At 37.7% G+C, this 23,548-nt stretch overlaps 1 protein-coding gene across 2 annotated transcripts in view; it reads right to left on the reverse strand.

Moving 5' to 3' along the window:
* The window catches only part of ITGA1 (integrin subunit alpha 1), a 77,855-nt gene that overhangs the window by 16,534 nt on the left and 37,773 nt on the right, over window positions 1-23,548 (reverse strand). For both annotated transcript variants that reach the window (XM_054184847.1, XM_054184848.1), the window contains exons 7-20: window positions 20,795-20,943; window positions 18,901-19,051; window positions 17,142-17,307; window positions 12,962-13,035; window positions 10,187-10,331; window positions 8,379-8,521; window positions 6,933-7,076; window positions 5,279-5,533; window positions 4,715-4,845; window positions 3,164-3,327; window positions 2,837-2,973; window positions 1,738-1,848; window positions 1,092-1,177; window positions 770-905 (exon numbers count right to left, since the gene is read on the reverse strand). In XM_054184847.1, coding sequence (XP_054040822.1) covers window positions 770-905; window positions 1,092-1,177; window positions 1,738-1,848; window positions 2,837-2,973; window positions 3,164-3,327; window positions 4,715-4,845; window positions 5,279-5,533; window positions 6,933-7,076; window positions 8,379-8,521; window positions 10,187-10,331; window positions 12,962-13,035; window positions 17,142-17,307; window positions 18,901-19,051; window positions 20,795-20,943 — 1,992 coding nt within the window. The remainder of the gene's footprint in view (window positions 1-769; window positions 906-1,091; window positions 1,178-1,737; window positions 1,849-2,836; window positions 2,974-3,163; window positions 3,328-4,714; window positions 4,846-5,278; window positions 5,534-6,932; window positions 7,077-8,378; window positions 8,522-10,186; window positions 10,332-12,961; window positions 13,036-17,141; window positions 17,308-18,900; window positions 19,052-20,794; window positions 20,944-23,548) is intronic.

Below are 23,548 nucleotides of genomic sequence, written 5' to 3' on the forward strand. Positions count from 1 at the left end.
CCATTATTCCATTCCACTGAAAGTGTTTGGAACATTAGCAATTATATACAAACTGGATATCATGCAAATTAGTCATGGGGTCTAGCAGATCAACTTATATATAAATACACAGGTTTTACATGTAATTTCGTAAATGTGTTCCTAACTTGTCAATAAAAGTGACATTCATTCTCCATAAATGATTGCCACAGGGTCAGCAACAGTGCTATGGATCCCTGACTTCTCCTAATGTGCAACGTCAGGACTGCTGATAGAAGGCAAACTTCTCCTAATGTTTCCCACCTGAAGTGAGGCGAATTCATAGCATATCTGCTGAGGCAGGCAGGAAAGCAGCTACTTTGGAAACGCTGTCTGAGGAAGGGATGAGGCAGGCACTGATATATGGTGCCCTACCAAGATGGTGCTTTTTCTGTATATGTGCAAAAGGAGAATTCTAGATGCTCGGGAGCTGTACTGGTGAATAACACGGCATTTCTGGCTCTACAGATGTACAGATGATTCATGGTGCTGACGTGCATGCAGGCACTTACTGCCTAAGCGTCATTGTGAAACTTGCGTCTGTAGTTAACGGAGGCTAAGCAAGAGTCCACTCAGGTCAAAACAAATACACTCTTTTAGAGGGATAAGCGAGGACAGTACTCCCACGGAATCTCTTCCGATCAACTGAGATCATACCAGAGCAGTGAAATTCAGGCTTAATAAAAAGGCTTCCTCAGATCTCTCTAGCAATATAGGTGATGAAAAACGTGATAATGTGAAAAATTCCTACCTCAATGCCAGCAAAAATAATATTTGGAGAATACTGAACCAAAACTCTGGTATTATAAGCACTGTCTTTTTTGTTCTTCACAGAGAGCTGAATGGTGAACTTATCATTGCGTGACTTTACAATGAATGGAGAAGAGCTGTAAAATAAATTAAGAATGTTTGACACCTTAACTTTTGAATCTGTTTTTAACACAATGTCCAGACTATATTGCTTGTGATTTGGAAATTATGCCACAGCATTATCTTAATAGACTACAGAATGTATAATTTACTTAGAAATTTTGTACAGATATAACGTGACACAATAAACCCAGTGTAGTTACCTGTCTCCAGCTATGCTTGCTTTTACATTCAGAACAAGATCTGAAATGCATTTATTTTTGGCTCCACAATCTTTTGTGAAAGGAATCTGCAACAATAGTATTTTTATTCTCAATTTTATTACATTTATTATTAAAATTTAATACTTGCATTTTAATTCATTATCTAATTTTAGATAAGGTCTTGCCTTTGACAATCAAAGAAGTCTTCCCTAATATTAATCAGTTAAACATGGCAATATCCTGTAAGATGCGCAGGTGAAACATAAGCTTTCTACTCGTTCCCTTTTAAGTTATTCATATATATTAGAAAAAGAGGCAACAGTGGACGTATGAATCATGCCAAGCACCCTCAGAGTAAATGACTAACATTCCCCTGCTCCAGCTACGTAAAAAATGACAATAAAATTGCTTGTACTCTCTTCTATCTTCAGTTAACACTGGACAGCTTTAAAACCCCAGGCTGGTTCCCAAGCACACTGAATCAAGCTTTTCACCCCTGAAGACTCATTTAGAGGATACATCTTCTGGACAGGCTCAATGACCCTCCCTCTTTAACCAATTTGTGGACAATACTTTCATTTCTTGTGTGGGCTATGAATTTTACTTTCAATGCTTTGATTATTAATACAGAATCTTGCTGACTTACATATTCAGATATTGAATTTGGCAGGTTGCTATCAAGAACAGGTCCACTCTCCGGATCAGAAAAATTGAACTCCAGCAAAACTTTTACAGAGTCCTGAAAGTCAGGTTTATCCTAGAACATAAAGAAAACAAAATTGCTGTTATGGACATTCACTTCAATATCTAAGGAGGTTAAAAAACCCCAAACAATGCTGAGGTAAAATATTTTTCAGTCACACTGACGCCATCCTTGCTAGAGAAGCATTTGAATGCTTGCAACTGATGATAAAGCATTTAATGTGCAAGCCAATCCTTACAAGTATCTATTAATGTTTTTGTGTATCTCATCTCATCATAAACATGTCCCATATCTCAGCATATCCAGCACAGTTTCATTTAAGAATGTCTCAGAACAGTCAACTCATAGACTTTTTCCTCCTTTAGTTGTGCTGAGAGGATCAGTAAGGCGAAGAGCAGTGGTATCACTTTGTGGGAAGTCGAACTGAGGCCTGCTGTTTGGAGAAGTATTGCATATTCGAGCAAATTCTGGGCATCATCTATCGTTAGTTTTGAATTATGATACATCTGTGAAGTCACTAAACATTTTAGAGATGGGTAGGTTATAATACACGTCTCCATTCACTCTGCACATTAGTTACAATCTGGGAAATTTCATACTCACAGTTGCTAATTACATTTCTGTTTTCCAGTGAATAGATATCCTTTATCCCAAAACTAATTTGTGAGGGGGTTTACTATATTTATTAGGAGGAATTGCACCAGTATGCAAACTAGACTTCCAGCTCACATGCTCCTGCTGAGTTTTGATTGCACCTAAATTACTAACCACGATAGCTGCTTGGTTCCTCTAAGTGTGTTGTGCTCTTTCTCAAGACAGACACAAACAAAGAAACAAAGGTAAATAGACTACACATATAAGTAAATAGTTTATATCTGTATACATATACAAATCAATAAATCCTAAGTAGTAAACAAATTTTATACATATTTCTTAAGATTAATTCTGGAGGCAGGTTCTGTTGTCTAATTTACAATTAATGGAATGCATTTGGGTTATTATAATGTCAACACAAGAAAAAAACTTTAAATGATTTACTTGCCAACATGTAGAAGTTATGTTTAATACATTCTGACCCTTTGATAGTTATATTTTTTTGCATTTTCCTCTCATGGCTTTCTATGAACAAGCTTCGAGATATTTGTCTTTGTGCATCAAGAGTAATCCAATACTGCAGGTCTGCAAAAGAAGTTGAGATCAATATTATGAACCAATTTGCCTCTACACATTCTTTTTTCCTGAAGTATCTCAAATGCGCTTTGAATAGTGAATTTAGAAGAGCTGTATTCCATTTTTGGAGGAATAAATGAATGCGACCATAGCAGTTTTACAGTGTAAAGATTCCATAGCTTAGTGCTTATCTACTTACTGGATTCAAACGTATCTTCCTTTGACTTTAGTCTGGTCTTAAAACAAATTGTGGCATTTATGCATATTGTTTTCCTTTTATTTATCTGACAATTTTGTTGTTGGATATTGATGCTTTTGGGTGTAAATTGCATGGAAACATTTACTTCAGCCACATCACGAGACCTTAAAAACACAGAGAGAAAGTGCCTTGAAAATAATAGCCATGACTTTTTTAAACTTAAGAAGGAACTTACAAAATGTGCAACATTCAACATTAAAATACACATATGTGATGGTCTAGACAAGTAATTAACTATACGCTCGATACATAGTACCACTAAACAAAAAATTACAGAGAAAAAGGTCACAGGGTTTCTCCACAGAGCTGTACTTGTTTTGGAACAGATACCGGATGAAATATTTTCCAAAGCTTTTAAGCAAGTCACATTTTAAAAGAGACTGAAGGCCCACACCCATCCTTGGGGATATCCACAGATGAACATATTCTCATACACGGGCTGGAGGGTAGTGTGCCACCTCTTAGGCTGTGGGTAGATAAACAGGCTGAGATTCACCACCACTTTGCTTCCCCTTAACTCCCCTTTGCCCCTGTCCCTGCAGTGAATTCCTGCCTCTCCCTTTGCTCTGCCTCAGTTCCCTTTTGGCCTCGAGACAGAGTATGCCAGTGTACTAAACCAGCAGAATATTTAGCTGGCAAAATAGCTTTCTTCAGATTTGTGATCTAAACAATGCAGTGAAGGGGCACCTCATTGCGTTCACACACGGAGCTTTTAGAAAGGCAAACTAGCAGGTGAAGGTGAGGAGAAGCTCGCAGCTTGAGGATGGAAGCAAGACCTCAGAAACTTTATCACCTAGCAGGTGAATTAGGTGGAACAGCAGGACAGGGAGAGGAAGGACCTGGCTTAGTAGTTGCCTTACGAGAGAGATAAATAGTTTTAGTTGTCCTTTAGAAATGAGGGAATACATGTTAACTTGTTGATTTTTCCTAATGGTATTTTTGTCTTCTCCCTTAAAAAATATGTTGCTCATTTTGCCATCTGAATCATGCTCTTTTGTAAAAAAAAAAATAAAAAATGAATTCACTGTTAACCAGAACATTTAGTCAAAATTTTCCAAGATTTTCTGGTGGGAGTCAAGCTAGAGTTTTCTTATTAGGAAATCAAATTAGTTTTCTTAGTGACCTATTTACATTTCAACCTGTCCTCCATATTGCTAATAAGATAATATTCGATATACTGTGAAAGAGAGAGCACTTAAGGTTCTTTTCTATTTTACTTGGTGAACAAATGGAATAATTTCTATTTTGAATATTCCAGGAGGACAAGGCCTTCATACTAGGCTCACAAGGTTTCTAAAACATTATCCAGTAAGTTTTATATTCGTTCCTCCAGAGAGAAATGAAAACATGAAGATTCACAGCCAGTGTCAAAGCATGAGATGAAACCAGCATCTTCACAACAGTCCAAACAGTAGCACATGTAAGTTACATCAGTAACAACCAAGACAAATGGTTGTTTTCTGGCCTGACAGCTGCTGTGAGTAACCGTACCAGAAGAGGGCAGCCCCACCAAGGCCTCCAATGGTGACATCAATGAGCCCGTCATCATTTAAATCCATTTCACCATGCACAGACTGGCCAAAAAATTTCACTTTTTCCCCATCTCCACCTGACGCAATACGCTGTAAAAAACATTAAGAAGTTTATGCAGTGCATACTGAAGGATTTTTTAAGAACATTCAAGACGCATTTGTTGGCAGTTAGATGGCTTTTAGACTCTTCAAATACATTAAATTTTCATCACAATACTCCTAAAACAGTTACCATGGTGATGAACACACTACAAAGTTTCAGAATTTAAAAATATCTACTTTTCTGGCTCAATAGAACGTTTCAGAAGGTTTCTAATAAAAACATGCAAACATATTTTCTAACAATAGTAGAATAAAATTTGTTTAAATCAGTATGAGTTTAAAAGTACAAAGCATTTTAAAAAAGAAGGTGTCATGACAGGTCAAGTCACAGTTTGATATGATGTTGGGAAGACACTGGAAAACAGGATTTAAGCTACATACTCTTACCGTGGCTGTCGATCTGTAAAGTTATACATCATACCTGCGAATATTTTTTACTGATTGTGTTGCCATGGCCATGATAAATATAAACAGCTCCCCGATGATCATCCTCTAGGGGAGAACCTATCACAATGTCATTATATCCATCAAGGTTGAGATCCTTCACTGCAGCAATCGCAGTCCCGAAGCGTGCACCGCAAGGCTCATTCTTAAGAACTTTGCAGGTGTCCTGTTTTAACGGCGAACAGCATGTTTGCTTTATAGGTTCCAGACTCATCTGGTATTCAAACTTTGTCTGTGAAAGAGCAGATTTAAAGTTTGTGGATTTCCATCAACATTTTAGCAATGCAGGCTTTAAAGAGCTCTTGTCTAGAAGACAAAGCGATTAATTAAATGAAAAAATTACATCCTATTCTCAGAGATTGACTGCACTGTAGAAACTGTGATTCTGTAATTATATATTAAATGTTCTTTCTGAGCAGCAGTTGAGAAAGACATTCTTGTTCCCTCTCTTTCTGCATCTAGATGCTTCTGCATATTTCTTGAAGTTAGAGGCTCACAGGAAAGCATAGTATTACAATATTTGGATGTTATTGCTAGTAAACCACTTCATTCTTAAGATAGTGTAAAGAGTTTTTCTAAAAGCATTCTCTTAATCTGATAAGTAAGCCAAGTTTCTGATGAAACACAGATGGCAATTTGTTATTCCAGAACAAAAGACAGCATGTCTCTTACATAGACTGAATTATGTCCTCAGTAGACACATACTCCATGGCCTAATATATATATTCTTCTGGTCCAGTATGCATCCTAGACCAAACACACACACAGAGTATGGTATGTAACCAATCTTTCCAAGAGGTTGGTCCCATGAGTTCCATGTTAGACATCAGCAGCAGCAAGCAGTGGCTGCATCTCCTTTATTTGGAGGTGGATAAAAAGAAGCACAGGAAAAACAAATTTCAGACCCTCACATTACTGGAGGACATGGAATTCTTGTTTTCTTGTCATCCGTATTCACCAGCAATTTGTTGTTAGCAACATGCATGTAGAAACTGGAAGAGTTCTTTGTTAAAGAGATCCAGTCTCTTCAGGTCATTTTCTTGTAACAGTATTTTAGGACACCATCATTGCTAGGACATATTTTGGCAACTGTTATGATACAGTATGGTAGTGGACTAAAAGAAGAAAATAAGAAGAAAAAGTATGCATAGACATTGGAAGGAGACATTTGTCAAATTAAGAAGCTGAGGTGTAGCTGCTATGTTCCTCAATCTAGTTGCGACGTGTTTAAAAGCTGTTGGATGTATGGGGTTTACCTCTAGGTTGATAAGGTTGGTAAGGATACTGGAGTACACATTTTTAGGATGGATGAATCCTACTGTTCCCTAAGCCATGAAAGCAAGCAGAAAATGTGATTAATCCTATAAATTTGCATCTATGCCATATTTCAGCTTACAGGATACAGTGCTTATCTATATAATACACTCGGTCAGAAAAAAAAGGTGAGAAGACAATAATTTGAGAAGATATTTTCAAAAATAATCTGTATTATACTCTCAATTGTCAAAATAACATTTCTCTGTTTTCAACAGATCATCTTCCCCAGCTCAACTTATCATATTTCTTTGAAATAAGGATATGAAGACAGTAAGGAACATGTTCTGTTACTGGTCAATAAACATCATCCTTACCTTGTTCAGTCCATAAACATATACTTTCCCTTGCTCCTCTTTCTCAGTTCCCATATACGTAGGAGCTCCAACAAGAAGAAGGTCTGTAAATGAGTCCCTATTGATGTCGATTGTGGTAATAACACCCCCAAAGTATGACCCAATCTGCAGGAAAATATAAGGTATAAATCAGAGACAAAGTCAGCAACATCATGCAACATTCCTATTCAGAGACCTGTTTTATGGTTACTTACACAATGTTGAATGTTAATCATGAGGCAGAAATTTTCTTCGCTACCTAGATCTTTTTGGTCTATTTGCCTTTGAAGCTTGCTTTCTGTTTTAGGGTTTGTTCTCAGATTTTTTTATTTAAGAATGGTCCATTCAACTTTCAACTCTCCTGAGTTTGAAAGGTACAAATGGTGCCTTCCACCTGCTAAGGGGAGTAGGACCTCTTAAGACAGCATTTGAATAGAAGTGTCTTGGGGAAGCTAATTTTCTCTTCAGTCCTGACAATAATACATAGAAAGAGCAAAATCAATGGTCTTAGGCTTGCCACTGGAAAAGGTAGGATGGTGGACAAAAGCTCTGAGACAATGCTGTGCAAGTAGTCTCCAAAATTCCCAAGTTGCCACTGAATGCAGAGGAGAAAGATCTACACAAAGAGCTAGATAGATTCATAGACTGGGTGCAAGGTCCAGGATTTATGTGGTTACGTTTACATCACAGCTACCCTAGACCCCCTGCAGTTCCTTCGCACTCAACATGAGAAGCAGTCTCTTCTAACGCAAGATGCACGTCATCTCACGGAAGATGCTTCAAGTCAGCCAGATCCCTCAAACCTTAAAAATGCTTACTTTCCTTCATTGACTCTAAAAGGACTGATTGATTAGCTGAGTTGCTGACATCAGCTATAGGTGAAAACTAGGTAACCTGAATTCTCCTGAAAGAAGCTGGTACTGCAGCCTGGGGAGACCCTAATAGGCAGGACTTTCAATCCTCATGTGCATAGTATTATACTACCATCTTTAATTATGTGATTACACGTTGTTTTCTTCCTGCAGGAACAGTTCCCAGTGAGCTGCTTCTCAATATAACAAGCAGTTATTCAATATTTCATGCTATTGCAGCTGATGCTTTTGCACAGAATCCTGCTTGTCGCACCTGTTTCCTGCCAGTGACATACCCCTTCCACTCAGCAGAGAGAATTGCAAATACTGAGATGGCTACAACCACTTTGATGCTGGTGAAGACTTAACCCTCAAAGAGAAAATTTCCAAGGGTCTGACTACTGCAGAGTTCACTTTCCATGACTTACTATGCCAGAGCATCTACCTAACCTTTCCTTCTGAACTTGTAATAAACCCAATTTCATTTGCTCTTCTGATACAGAGTTCTCATTTGAAATCATTATTTCTATTTCTCATGCCATATTCTCTTGTATGTTAATAATGAATGCATACTTACTTGTTCTCCATTTAACCTCTGAAGTACTCGTACCTCTCTTCCTTCCATTTTATAAATGATAACTTGGCCAGTGTGATTGTATCGTGGCTGTCCTGCTATGTACAGCACGCCTCCAGGTGTCAATGCTGAACTCACAGTATATCCTAGGAAGCAGAAAAGAAGTCAAGATGCAGTACACTCAGGATGAACCAGAAATCCTTGATGTGATTCAGAGCCTTTTCGAGGCTTATTCTACAACTAGATGTTTAGCCCTGCTTATGCTAGATCTACCAAGTTGGTGGGGGGTCTGGAGACCAAGTCATATGAGGAGAGGCTGAGGGAGCTGGGCATGTTTAGGTTGGAGAAGAGGAGGCTGGAGAAGAGACCTCATTGCCCTCTACAACTACCTGAAAGGAGGGTGTAGAAAGGAGGGTGTTGGCCTTTTCTCCCAAGTGAATAATGACAGGACCAGAGGAAATGGTGTGAAGTTGTGGCAGGGGAGGTTTAGATTAGTATTAGGAAGAATTACTTTACTGAAAGAGTGGTCAGGCACTGGAACAGCCTGCCCAGGGAGGTGGTTGGGTCACCATCCCTAGAGGTATTTAAGAAATGTATAGATTTGGCGATTCAGGGCATGCTCTAGTGGCAGAGATTGTAGGGATTTGTTTTTTTGTGTCTGTGTATGGTTGTACTCGATGATCTCAAAGGTCCTTTCCAACCATGAAGATTCTATCATTCTATGATTCTATAATAGAATATAATTAGAGTTAATTAAAAGGGCTGTGTGTGTATTGGACTACAGTCTCAGAGTCATGAGCACCACTGTGTTATTAAACCTGTTCACAGGCTGGTGAGTCATGTTCACTTTGCCATTCTTACACACTTTAAGAATGTGATGGTACTGATGAAATAATTCGCAAATAGCTGGTTGAAAAGCTACTTCCAAAGAACAGTCGTTACCGGCTTATTGTGAAACTGATCGAGTCTTCCAAATGTGATTCTGGGGGAATTTTGAACTTAAGTCTGTTTAATATTAACAACCATTTAACAATTTGCATGAAGGAAGACTTAAAAAATTTGCAGGTGGATCAAAACTGTGGCAACGTTGCAAGTATTAGGGAAGATGGGACTTAAATTTAAAATTACTTTACCAAATTTGAGATAAAAATAGCTAATAGCATTTTACAAAGAAGGCAAACAGTGTACTTAGGGAAAAAAAAAAAGAAGTTATTCTAGGGAAAAAAAAAAAAAGTTATTCTAGTGTTGACTCTTCATCAGTGAAAATGTAGCTTAAATGAGATATCAGAACAAACCAAACCATGAGGCATAGAAAGCAAGAGCTAGAGGAGAGAGATGCTTTTTTTGGTAGAAAAGGCTGAGAGGAAAACAACAGCCTGTCAATATGCAAAACATTATTATAAAAAAGATAGTCGTAGACTGTTGTTCTTCTTCATTAATTGAGAGAAATGAGATTAATTTTAAGCAAAGATTTAGACAATGTTGTATAAAACTTCTTAACTATCAAAGCATAGAAAAACTTGATAAGAATATTAGAATCTGAAATCTTGCCTGAACAGATTAGACTTTTCTATTGGGGAAAGTCTAGATATACTTAGGTCTATAAGTGTTTGGATTTTTGATTGTAGAAGCAGTAATTGTTTTAAAAAAGAACAAGAAAATCACACAGTAGACATGTCCATACATTATAAATTTTCCCAAACTCCTAGAATATAAGATAATATTCCGTAAGAAACTCTTTGTGGATGATACTTGAGAGAGATCTTGTAGCATTTGTTGGAAAGTGTTATAAGATGGGCTATTTCTCTTACCTAGATAGGCTGCAAGGGGTTCATTTTTTTCTAAAAGCCTGTCACGAAAAGTGTCATTAGGTGGCATCGAAATACCACTGTCCTTCACCATGAGCACTGTGCCATTCCAGTCATATGCTCCAACTGCTCCAAGCATGATCCAATCCTTATGCAGAGAAAAACAAACAGCCTGTTCTCTGTGTGAACCATCTTTAGACGTTCATTGATCATGATGCTCACATTTGGATAATGATTCCTGTACACCTACATACTTAGCCCTGCTTTTCCTATTATAGTATGGCCTCTACAATCATAGTATGACTCCCACTTTTTGTTAAAAATGCACCCAACTTTAAAAAAAAAAAAAAAAGGCCATTCAGGAAAAGAGGAAAAGCAGCAGAATGGAATACAGCTCCCACTACTTCATCCCACCGTTGCAGGCCAAACCGAAAGACAAAAGGGATTTAGCAAAGCTAATTAGAGAAGACAACACTTAAATGCATTTCCCAGACAAACTTTCAGAAACCTGAATCTTTCTCTGTTGTATCTGTGAATCTTGTATATTGTGGAAAAGCATTTGGTCAATGAGAAATGGTATGCTGACCTTTCTTACCCAAAAGCATGAACACAGCCTTCTAGATAAGGCAGACACCAGAGACACCGAGCCTGTCAATGCACCAAGGACTGAAGACTCACTTCTGAAGTGAGGTTCTGATGAAGTGAGGTCAGTTGTTTGTGAACTTCAAAAATATGCTCTACCAAATGGCTAACCTTACAGTCCTTGTGCTCCCTATCAGGATAACATTTGTTTCTAAGGTATGATACACCATCAGAAACATCATGGGTAATGTAATGCAGAGAGTAAAAATGAATGGAGAACACTTTTGCAATACATTGTTTATGTTAAATCATATTGAAGGTTTTTTATTCTCTTTTTTACCAGTGATATGCTGAGTTGTAGGAAAAGCCATGTTGAAGGTTTTCCCATGTATGTCAGTTTGTCTTGGATTGCTCAGTGTTCAGTTCAGTTACTCTCCTATTGTGCTCTTTTCCACTGTCTTCAAACTTTAACTCTTACCAGTTCTTTTGATCTCATGTTAAATTTTAATTCAGTTTGTGATGATCTGAGCAGATCATCACAATGGATACTTTTTGATTTTTCAAGAATAAATAAAATATGTAGGGAGCGTTTTTTCTGCTAATACAAATCCCATGGATTTTTGCATCCCAGTTGAACAAATATTTACCCCAATGAGAACTGTGGTATTCAATGTGTTAACAGAACTAAGAATACGTTGTGTTACTAATACTGCAGATAATCTCCATGACAGATATATCCTATTTCAATAACTTCTGTCTCAAATTCACCAATACAATGCAATATCAATTTATACGTTAATATTTAGATAGAACAGTTTTATAGTTCATAGAATCATAGAATGGTTTGGGTTGGAAGAGACTTTGAAAGATCACCTGGTCCAATGCCCTTGCTATGGGCAGGGACACCTTGCACTAGATTAGGTTGCTCAAAGCCTCATCCAACTTGGTCTTGAACACTTCCAGGGAGGGGGCATCCACCACTTCTCTGGGCAACTGTTCCAGTGTCTCACCACACTCATTGCAAAAGTCTTCCTTATATCCAATAGAAATGTACCGTCTTTCAGTTTAAAACAGTTGCCCCTTGTCTTGTCACTACAAGCCCTGGTAAAAAGTCTTTCTCTGTCTTTCTTAACATATTGTAGACCACTATCCTGATAGAAAGTGCTATGGGAGCATTAAATTTAGAGTTCATGTGAAGAAGGTAGTTATTCTCTTAAACTTTCATTGCTTATAATTATTCTTTACCTACATGAAATTCAACAAAAGCAAGTGTAAAGTCCTGCACATGGGTAAGGGCAATCCCAAGCACAAATACAGGCTAGGCAGAGAATGGCTTGAGAGCAGCCCTGAGGAGAAGGCCTTGGGAGTGATGGTTGATGAGAAGCTCAACATGAGCCAGCAACGTGCACTAGCAGCCCAGAAAGCCAACCGCATCCTGGGGTGCATCAAAAGAAGAGTGTCCAGCAGGTTGAGGGAGGTGATTCTGCCCCTCTGCTCTGCTCTGGTGACACCCCACCTGGAGTACTGCATCCAGCTCTGGAGTCCTCAGCACAAGAAGGACATGGACTTGTCGAGGTCAGTCCAGAGGAGGGACACAAAGATGATCAGAGGGCTGGAGCACCTCTTCTATGGAAGACAAGCTGAGAGAGTTGAGGTTGTTCAGCCTAGAGAGAAGGCTCCAGGGAGACCTTCTAGCAGCCTTCCAGTACCTGAAGGGGGCCTACAGGAGAGATGGGGAGGGACTCTTGATCAGGGAGTATAGCAATAAGATTAGGGGTAATGGTTTTAAAGTGAAAGAGGGTAGATTTAGATTAGATATTAGGAAGAAATTCTTTACTGTGAGGGTGGTGAGGCACTGGAACAGGTTGCCCAGGGAAGGTGGGGATGCCCCATCCCTGGAGGTGTTCAAGACCAGGCTGGATGGGGCTTTGAGCAACCTGGTCTAGTGGGAGGTGTCCCTGCCCATGGCAGGGGGGTTGGAACTGGATGATCTTTGAGGTCCCGTCCAACTTAAACCATTCTATGATTCTTGATTCTACATTTTACAAAAAAATAACTGTATTATGGGAAACTTCAAAACTTCCAACAGCAAACAGGTCTGTACAAAGGATTCTGAAATAGTCATTCCAAATTCACACCTTCACCAACAAACATCTACTTCGTAAAAGAACTTCTCTTTTCAAACAGTTTGCTTACCTGAGAATAGTGAGCACTGAAACCAGCTTGAGACATTTCCATTTCAAATGAGGCTGCCTGCTGGTCTGTTGTTGCTATTAAACAGAAAAAATTAAGTTTCCAAAATAAATTAGTTTCAACTTGAAAGAAGTGTCTGAATAGTGTAATGAAAATGCTCATACGATAGTAAAGGATAGCATAATTAGCTAGAATATTCAGTGCATATAGCTTGCCATAGATTTTTATAATAAATACAGAAATTAAGATCTGTTATAAATGCCACCATTAAGTATGAGAGTTTCCATTTTAAGATCATGTCTCAGAACTTGTCCAAGAAATATTTCTGGGCTAAAACTGACCAGATTTGACCTCAGGCTGATGGTAAATATGTTTGGAATGTTTGATTAATATGGTTAAGCCATTTTCCGCTTGAACTAAGTGAACAATAAAACACCAGCCATGTAACCCTTGCCTTGTATTCAAGCAACTAAAAATTTGTAGGCAGCTGGTAGAACTCTAAATGAAAAACACTTGATGTTTGTATGAACCTTTGTAAAAACAACATAGGAAAATCTCAGCTATCCAAGATTCAAAAGCCTTCAGGGAAGGGCTTGTGCACTATAATCCTACACAGAAAGCTATATGAAAATCTTCCTGTTTCTCTTAAGTGACTTTGAATAAAAAAGGTATCAGGTGATTTAGTACTAGTTTCAGTATCTTGTCAAGTTGTCACATGCTAGTTATTAAACTCTGATGGACTGCTTTGCTCAGAGGTACACTTGAAATATCATCAGGAAATAGAAAGGTCTGCCTCTTCCTCTACTTAAAAGCAATACTCAAGGACCAACAATATTTTGCCACCTGAAGCACCACAAGTAAGGTAACTATATTCTGCATATTGATTCCACCTTGAGAGCAAAATACGGTAATGGGCAGTAGAGGGGAACTAAGAAATCTGTTCTGATATTTCTCTAGGAAGAGTTCACAATTTGCCACCAGCTGGGTGCTGAGGCAAATCTCCAACTGTGCGAATGAAACTGAGGCATAGCAAGCCATGGCTGCATGAATTTCAGGCATCTGGACTATTAAATAATACTGAACTTTTGACCACAGAGGTTGCTCCCTGAGACACGATGTCTTTGCTAATTGTTGGGATTTATAGGCAGTCATAGGAAGGAGACATGATCTCAAAATATTTGACACAAACACAGGCCATCATGTTTCACAAGATGTAGCTGCTTTGCTAAGTCTGAAAAAATCCATTTTAAGCATAAAACTCTTAAGTTGCACATTTGCTGATAAACAATATTTTCATGCATTAAAGGATGCTCCTTAATGAGCTGAGAAAGACAGGACTCTCACAGTCTGAGGCAGAGGACAATGCTGGTACTGTTGGTGTGTGCAGTTCTGAATGCTGCTTAGATAATGGCCCCCAGTCTAACTTTCCATTAAGTTTCAAACTGCCAAGCATCCTACAAAGGATATTTTGTGAAAAAACTTTTGTGCCTGCCTACGGGTTGGATAAAACATAAAATTGCTGTTAAAACCAGAAGTCCATGCCATGAGACACAGAGGCATATGAAAAAGATTATGTGTAAAAATCCACTGGCTGTCAAGTACGGGTTTTTGTTGGATTTGATTTTTCAACTCTCTCTCAATTTTTCTTTGCATTTTTTAAAGGCCAAAACCAAAAACAAAGCAAGAAATCCAAGAAAAAAAATAATCAAGTGTACTACTGTACTAGCAAAAGACTATTTGGATTGAGCATTTAAACAGATTCAGATATAGAATTTCAAGAATAAAGGTTCATGTGACCTCCATGTTATGCACAGAAGTTAATTCATCTACAGTGTATGGGGTCAACTAATCTTTTCCACATTGCACACATCCAATAAACTGGATTGTCACCAGAAAGCTGGATGGGGCAGTATTAATATGCTTTTCTCCCCCTGACACAAAAATGCATCCATGGACACAGTTGCAAATCTAGAATAGCTCCTGAAATGCTTTGGCAAGGGACAGGAAACCATGCCTGAAGAATTGACAGAAACTGATTTAGGCAGCATCTTTTAGCTCCAGCCTTACCAACACATTGAAGCAACTCAAACTTGTTATGTTCTGACAAAAACTTAAGATGCATTTTCAGTTTCTATTCTGATTTCCGTGTAGCCAGATTATGTGATTTCCAGGACTTTCACAGGTGGAGGAGACAACATTTCTTTTCTCATATTTGTTTCAACTATATATTTTTTGTAATACAGACAAGTCTATATAAAATAAAATTTTTACATAAGGCAAATATATCAAGGCACAAATACCCCACCAGTTTATAATAGGTTTATACTACCTAAAAAGTAATAATATCCAAGAAGTACGTATTTGTTACTGCATCTTTTTCAGAAAATTAAAGACAAATTCAAGGAGTACTGCAGAACTTTTTGATACTTAAAGAGGTACAACATGCTTCAAGTACCAAAATACTGAAGGACATGATGATGAGGATTAGTCATCTTAAGAGCTGACTATCATATAAAGAGATAACATTTATACAATTTAATCAAACAGTTAGTTTCACCACCAGCACATTTTTTTTATATTTTATCAAGCTACAACACTTTTTTAATGTTCAAATATTTTGTAATTTTGTCTTATGATTAGAAGAATGAATTACCAGTCAATGGAAGGGTTAGAACTCCACCAGCAGGGAGTTCAAGCCAGCGCAATTTACTCCACCATTTGGAGGCTGGGCTTTCATGTGACAGACAGGAACTATCTAATGGCTACTGATAGCTAAAAGGGACAAAGTAGTGTGTGACAAAGTGAGATCATCTCTTTGAGTGGCATCTGGTTGTGCAAAAGGTTGAGCTATGGCATGAAACCCTGAATTTGAGTACACAGATGTCCAGAAACTCAGTCATGTTAGGTCTTACATTCTTCATCTTTTGTCATAATTGTCAATTGGTTAACTTTTTTCTATATCTGTTATATTTAATAGCTGTAACTAACAGATTTTATTCTACTAATGAGAGACAATGATTTTTCTCACTTTTCTAGAAGTACAAAACCCAAATTGAAGACTAAGTTTTCAATTTCTGTTTGAAAAACTATTTTTCCACTGAAACTGTATTCTTTCTAGTAAACAAGGACTTAAAAAAGGAACCCCTTATTCAATGAACTTGAAAGTACTCAGTGAGCTTAAGTAGGTTAAATTTTGGGCTTCAGAGAGATTAAACTATCCTCAAATTAATTTGTTTCAAAAGTAAGGAAACAAAATCTTCCAGAATGTAAAAAGATAAGAACAGAAACTGGACAAAATATTTAGTAATAATCAGCTGAAAATGGCAATGTTTGATCAAGCTAAATGATACACTAAAAAAATACCTAAATATGTCTGAGAAAGATAGCTCCAATTCAAAAAACTTTTAAATACTCTCTCATATTTGTACTATTTCCTGACATTCAAGTCAACATTATCCTCTGTTCCAGCTGTGCTACTTCCAGCTACTTGGAAAGTTGAGATGTTGAAAAAAATAAGTCCAAATAGATGGATGTTTTCTTTGTATAACACGAATCCCTTCAGAGTTGTCCAGTATAATTTATAACTAATAAACTCAGTCTTCTGTTACCAGTAGCATGCTTGAAACAAACAGAGATTTGAACATCATTGCCTAATTTGGATGGAGAATGTAAGCAGACATTATGAGAGAATGACTTTTCTGTGCTAAAATCTGAGCATCGTGAACATTTCCAAAGGAAAAATATATCTTGTCAACTCTATACACCAAGTCTACATTAACTTGTACAGCAAAGTAATATGCCGTAATCAATAACGAACCAAAAACAGAAACTAAAGGTATATGCAGATGAGCCCAGGATTATAGGGTAATTGGGATATTGTATGACAATGGGTTTTTTTACCTAAGGGAAGGCAACTTAACGTTTACCCCAGCTAATCCAGTAATGGTTACTTATCATTTTAGGCTATTGTCTCCATAGCTCTAACCCATCTGAATATATTTCACATCATTATCTATGTTTTTGATGTCTATTGTAAAATATTTTTATGATCAGTATGGAAAAAATGCCTGCGTAATATATTTTATGTAGCACAATACATTGCAAAGGAAGATAAAAACAGGTGGCCTTCTATTTACTTCAGTTGTAATGCAGTCATGAAGTGAAATTTTAAATAATGTCATACCTTCCAGGGCAAATATTCTCTCTCCAAGTGCTTCAACAATAGTTACAAGAGCTAATTCATCTGAGACATTGAAGAAATGCTTTTCAGTAGGCTTACTGGCAATTGATTTTATTTCCTCTACAAATTTCTCAGTACTTAAATTTCCTCTACTGTAGCTGCCAAGAATCTAAAGAGAATTAAAAAAAAAGGAAGTCAAGGTTACATTTTATAACCTGTTAAAAAATACCTTTGATGCAGATTTTCATAGAATATTGAGAAATAATATCTAACCTTAATTTTTTCTGTTAAAACCTCCCTCAAATTGATTTGAAATCATTCTTTTCCAATGAGAACAGAACTGTATGAGGGCTCAGTTGTTTTTCTGGAAATATCAACAATAGCAAACAAAGCCACTGTATGGTGTAATGTCTGCTATCCTCAACTGTCCTTTTTTTCCGTCTTCACAAAATTCTAATGAGTTATTTTATTTTTCTAGAATTTGTTGAAATAGGCCCTTATTTAGGAAAAAAACAACACAGCAACACCCAAACCAGAACACACAATTGCACTCGTTTATGCATAGGTACCACCAGTTCCCTCAGAATGAGGTATATGAGCAATCAATGACAAGTTAATTAGGCACAGAATACTTATTTTAATAAATTAATAAATGAATGTAACAATAACACTTGCTTTCAGTGTTAACAACTCCATCACAGTATAAGACTTTAGATTTGGTTTGCAGTTTTAACACCGCTGCTGTAAAAATTCACGATGCCTCAGAAAAAAATTACTCACTTCTCCACTTCTCAGAAAGACAATTATTTTTCATAGAAAAAAGTGCTCTATACACTTAAGTTTCTTTGAGAGGGAAAACTCTCATAAACCAAACTCCCATGTTCTAGCATTCCTCGACACTGGAGCAATTAAAATTTAGTTCTAGATAGAGATTTTATTGCTAAAAATCACTGCATCTCCAAGGATGACTTTTTCTTTAATGATCCCTAACTTTATGAGGGAAAACACTGAAAATTTGTGTGCTTCTGGATTCAACTTTGGTTTTATGTCTTTCTTTAAATTAAAGGTTACATCTTTCTTGAAGTTGTATAGTTCAATACCACCTCATTGTACCAAAACAAAGAAATCTGGGAACAGAGAAGCAAAAATCCAACGTACATTCAAAATTAATGAGAGAAAACAGATGATCTGAGTATAGAATACACAAAGGCAGTGGAGAGTTCACACCAAATCTAACATTAATATTTCCATATTTCTTGATATGTGTTAACCTCCATCATGTTCATCCCCTCATTCAGCTACTGAGTTTGCTCAACATGAAAATGATGACTTTAGAATGCTAGCACAGAGAACAGCCGTAATAAACTTGGGTTTTTTGTGATGGTTTACATTTGCTTTTTTTTTTTTTTTAAAGTAGGTAATGTGTCTATAAAAATTGCTCAGAATATTTGAATTAATCCACTGTGATCAATATTCCTCTTAAGAAAAAGGATTTGATTTTATACTGCCCTCAAACTCCTTCTCCTTTTTCTGCACATACGCACCTGTCATCACCAGGAAGACAGATAGATTGCTTTTTCTTATGTGCTATAAAATCAGAACGCAAATTTTTAAGGTTTTTTCAGCTTTTTTCTTTTTTTCCTCTCTGAAATTATTATATTCCCATAAAAATTCAGTGAAAGGGGCTTTTTAAACAGAAATTACATTTGGAAGATGAAACATGCTTTTAAGATTCTGAATTTTCCCATTAAATATCACTTACAGCAATGGCAAATCTCTGGATGTTTTCATCTTCACAATTATCAATCACTTCTTTTAATCTGTAGTTGTCATGTGATTCCCCATCAGTCACAATAACCATTACTTTTTGTACTCCTCGTCGTGCGCCATGAGCCTCAGTAAAAGCCTCTTTCCTAAAGGGAGCATAAAGTGTTTGAAGAAAGGCAATGTCAGCAGATAGCACATGCATTATATTTGCATAGTCAACCATAAACTGAAAGACTTATTAACTAAGAAGCAAGAAAAGGAGATTAATATTAACCATGAAGAAATACAAACAACAACAATTTGAACTTACATGACACTTCACAGACAAAGAGTTTCACAAGCATTCATTCGTTATACATTCATTTGAGAGCAACAGCAGAAAATACAGTGCTGGAGAGTGAAGAATTCTTCCCCTCTCTAACTAAACTTCTGGCAACCTAAAAGAGCCCTTGGCAGCTTAAAAAAACCCAACCAACACCCCCCCATCCCAAAACTCACATACAAAACCCCAACCGATTTTCACCCTACAGCAGCACTTCAAGTGGTCAAAGTAATTACTCAGCTACCAGCACACCTCTGCATGTCTACAGTAAATGTGGGTGTCGGGGACGTGGCAAACTTAGGTTGCAGGTGAGCAGAGGCAGGTGGGGGTGAGTGGTTTAATTCTACAGACGCAGATGGGCAAACGGGCACTGAGGTTTTGGGCAGCTGCTCACCCAGACTCTGGAGGGGACCAGAAAAAGTGAAGCTGGATTAGGGCTGTGGAGCAGAAGGAAGGAAGCAGGGCTTCCTCTTTCAGAAGAATACCGCAGAACGCTAAGACTGGCCACACGAGTGAAAGCTGACCGCCTACTGCTGACGATGGCCAAAAGTGGGTGGATCGGAAGATGAATGAACAGAGGAAGCTTTTGCTGATAGTTTCTGTATATACAAGCCTGCAACAGTTTGTGGTGCACAAGGACTTTCTGAACCACATGTGGTTTCTGAGTATTTGGCAATTTCCAACTGGCTCTGCTTTCATGAACTTATTCAGAGTCCCTCAAGCTTCTACTTGTATCTAAGGAAAACATTACCAGTGAATATGTAAGGATTTCATTGGATTTAAGATATTACATCAACAAAACCTTAGTCAGATAATCAAATAATTCATCAAAAGATACTGCATATTTCACTAAATGGTTCTTCGGAAAAGTTGAATGCAATCTTTTACAGAAAAAAGTCATGCTGTTATGCTGGAAAAAAAAAATAGAGAAGAAAAAAGATACCAAGACAACACTGTACAGTTTGAAAGTGTCTGAGAGATTTTGCCTTTAGTGTCTGTTCTACAAAAGTCAGATTTCATTTTTCTCATAAAAGAAGCATTTCTAAATAATGTTATTGCTACAACAGGTCTTTAATCTCCCAGTGATACAGAAGCTTCAAAGACTTTGGATATAAAATTTCTAGACTTTCTGACAAGCGTGTGCTCAAACCCCGTAATAATCTTAACTTTAGAATAAAGAGAAATTAACATTAAATAGTTCTATTTTTTCCTGTTTCCTCTGAAAAACTTAATATCCTTCATCCCTCTACACACACAGCTCCTACCTGCTCTGTGTGGACATCAAAGATTGTCAGCCCTCTGCTTAGGACTACAACCTTGCTCCGTGTCTCTTCTCTTTCCCTATTTCCTCCATTTGAGAGACAGCTGCCTTTTCAGGGTGATACATACAAATGCTCCAGATGCTGGACAGTCTATTTATTCACCCTCCTCCTAAATTTTGTTTGCTTAAGCTAAAATGAAGTCAGATGTCAGACATATCATATTTTTAATTTATACAATCAGAACCGTCACCATATCTGTTTATGTTTGTTCCTACCATATGCAGGACGATATTTTGTGAACGTACCTTGCTGTGTCTATTCCCAGGGCTGTCATAGTTTGCGTGCCACCCCGCTGGCTTATTCTTGTGGCTGCAGCCATCACATCTTCTGTTGTCGAGTATGTATTCAGGAAAAATTCATGGACTACAGTTTGTCCGTACTGGACAATTCCAACCTGAAAGACAGAGTTCATGGTAAAAATCAGCTACCCTTAAAGAAAGCAGCTGTGTCTCCTGCAGTGGGGTAAATGCTCATCTGTACCTATAGCCAAGAAAATAAATGAACTCTGTGTGTTTCCCTCAGTATGAAACACCTGTAAGTATTAGAACCAGACTGGCTAGAAGACACTCAATCCCCTGAAACATTTTGAAGTTTCTAAATAGTTTTTACTGAAAATAGGAACAAAGCCAAAAGCAGGCTCAGCTCCTTGCTCTTCTTGACTTGCAGTAACCTGTGCCACAGCTCTGCTCTCCAAGGCAGATCGATGCCCTAACTGCCAGTCACAACTTCTCAAAATAGCTTTCCTTACAGCATATGAGGCTACGGTTCACTTACAGGTCTCTTCATTCCATCCAGATATAATATTCATACATCTGATAGTTTATTTACCCTAAACTTAGTCTATAAACAGCACTGCATTGACAAGTGTAGGCCCTCAGGGTGAGTGGAAGAATGAAGCACCCCTTTCTTGATGAAGACAGCAGGGCAGTCCAGGACACGACTGTTCTCCCAGCACGACGTAAGCCAAAGTAAGACACCTGGCCAGTGCCAGAGGGGACAATGTGAATAAAGTTGTGGCTTCTGGGATGGGGGAGGATGATGGAAAGATCCTAGATGACCTCAGCAGGACAAGTCTTTGTGTGAATGTTCAACGCGTAGGATTGGAACCCAACCACAAATGCCTGAGGGAACCTGCTGCAAAAACAAGTGTGAAATAAAAAGATGAGCAATATTCTTAAATATTAATTAATTTATCTCATTCGTCTCTGTCATTTTTAATGTTTTGGCAGGTTCCTGACAGCTTTTACTGGGAAGACTCCACACAATGTTCCATTAGCATATTTCAATTTTATGTTACACATGACAATTTATAGGTGTTATTTAGGATAATGCAGTATTACGTGGCATGTTTATGTCTCACTCATCTATTATTAAAAGCACTCTAGCATTTAGGTACTGAAGATCAATAAGTCCTCTGGGATGTTTATGCCATCATATTATTTTAGAAGAGGCTTAGTATGTACCTTGCAATTGCTTTATAAGTGGTTTTTGACATACTTTCATAGCCTCTCTGATTCTGCACAATGTTTTTTTGCTTGTAGTAGGAGGGTTAGAGTTGGATAAATATTTGATACTAAACGTCAATATCACAATCATTACAAAAAGCTAGTTACATACAATTATGGGACTACAATTATAATGGTATGTGGTAGCAAAATCTATCCCACTTAATTTTTGTATCCTTTTGAAAATACAATCAAAACCAGAAGAACTGATGTAAGTTCAAAGTTACGACAAGTTTCTCCCTTTTAAGACATTGTAATTCTCTCTCGCAGGCATGCCATCCCCCACCTGCAGCCGAGAGCATCCAGAGGCTGCACGTTCTCCTAGGCAGCAGCCTATAAATCCTGCAGAGTGTTTACACAACAGGCTGGGGCACATGCTGTTTTACCTACCACTCACAGCAGTCATGGGACACTGGCTAAACCCCAAGCTGAAGATGAAATTTTTAACCCGCTTCCTCCAAGGCAACTATTTTGTGGCACGCATGTAAAAAATGACACACAGCATAATCTGAACAGAATGCTGCTACTCATTTAAAAAGACTGCCATTAACTGGTGATAGACATGAGGTTTCCATAATGTTCGGTCTTTTGGAGGAAGATGTGTGCCTCCAGCATTCCAGGACCATGCGCAAGTGTAGCCAGAGACGAACTGCGTGCCAGGGAGCCTGCTGCTGTGGACTCGTGGGCTCCTTATCTGCAGCTTAGAGGATTTCATCGGTACCAAGGATTAAATCAACCATTGACTGCTGCCAGGGTGAAAAGTATCTGCTAGTCTTTCATGATTCTAGAGACTCATGTTGGTGGTGTCATTTTCCTAAAAAAGATTACAGGCTAACATTGAGTTGTATCATTTCCTATGTGAAGGGAAATGTCGTCCATGATCACAGCAAGTAAACATTTTGAGCATTTCCTTCTCAGGAAGTGAATGGGAAGAACATCTGAGTCTGGAAAACTGCACTGTGTTGCATACCTTGTAAATCAGGAAGGAAGGGGGGCATGTGGTTATCTTATGGGACACAATTGTTCTGTGGGACCCTTCCTTAGCACTAGCTTGAAAACACTGATCATCATGTTCTACATATTTCGTGGCATCAAAGACGAGCCATTCCTCAAAAAAAGGTAACAAAAATCTTCCCAGAACCAACAAAATACAGGATCACAGAATCAATTCCACCTTGTAAAATTAGAATTATATTCTGTTAGATAGCAACAAAGGTTTGAGCTTTTGAGCCTTTTAATCTAATGGAAAGCTATAAATGACACATCTATGTGATGCAAATGCGCCTTTATAGGACAATAAACCTGTTCACACTGCGTAACTTCAGCAAGCCTCTAAAGATGAGACTTACAGGTGTTGTATGTTTTGATTTGCTTGTTTAATTAAAATCTGGAAAATACAACAGTACTACATACTTCTGCTTTACTCCAGAAAACCTAATATTTTTCCCAGCGTTACTGACCATAATCTATTGAACATCTTTGTAATTCCTAAGT

Source organism: Rissa tridactyla, chromosome Z (genome assembly GCF_028500815.1).
Source record: "Rissa tridactyla isolate bRisTri1 chromosome Z, bRisTri1.patW.cur.20221130, whole genome shotgun sequence".
Taxonomy (NCBI): domain Eukaryota; kingdom Metazoa; phylum Chordata; class Aves; order Charadriiformes; family Laridae; genus Rissa; species Rissa tridactyla.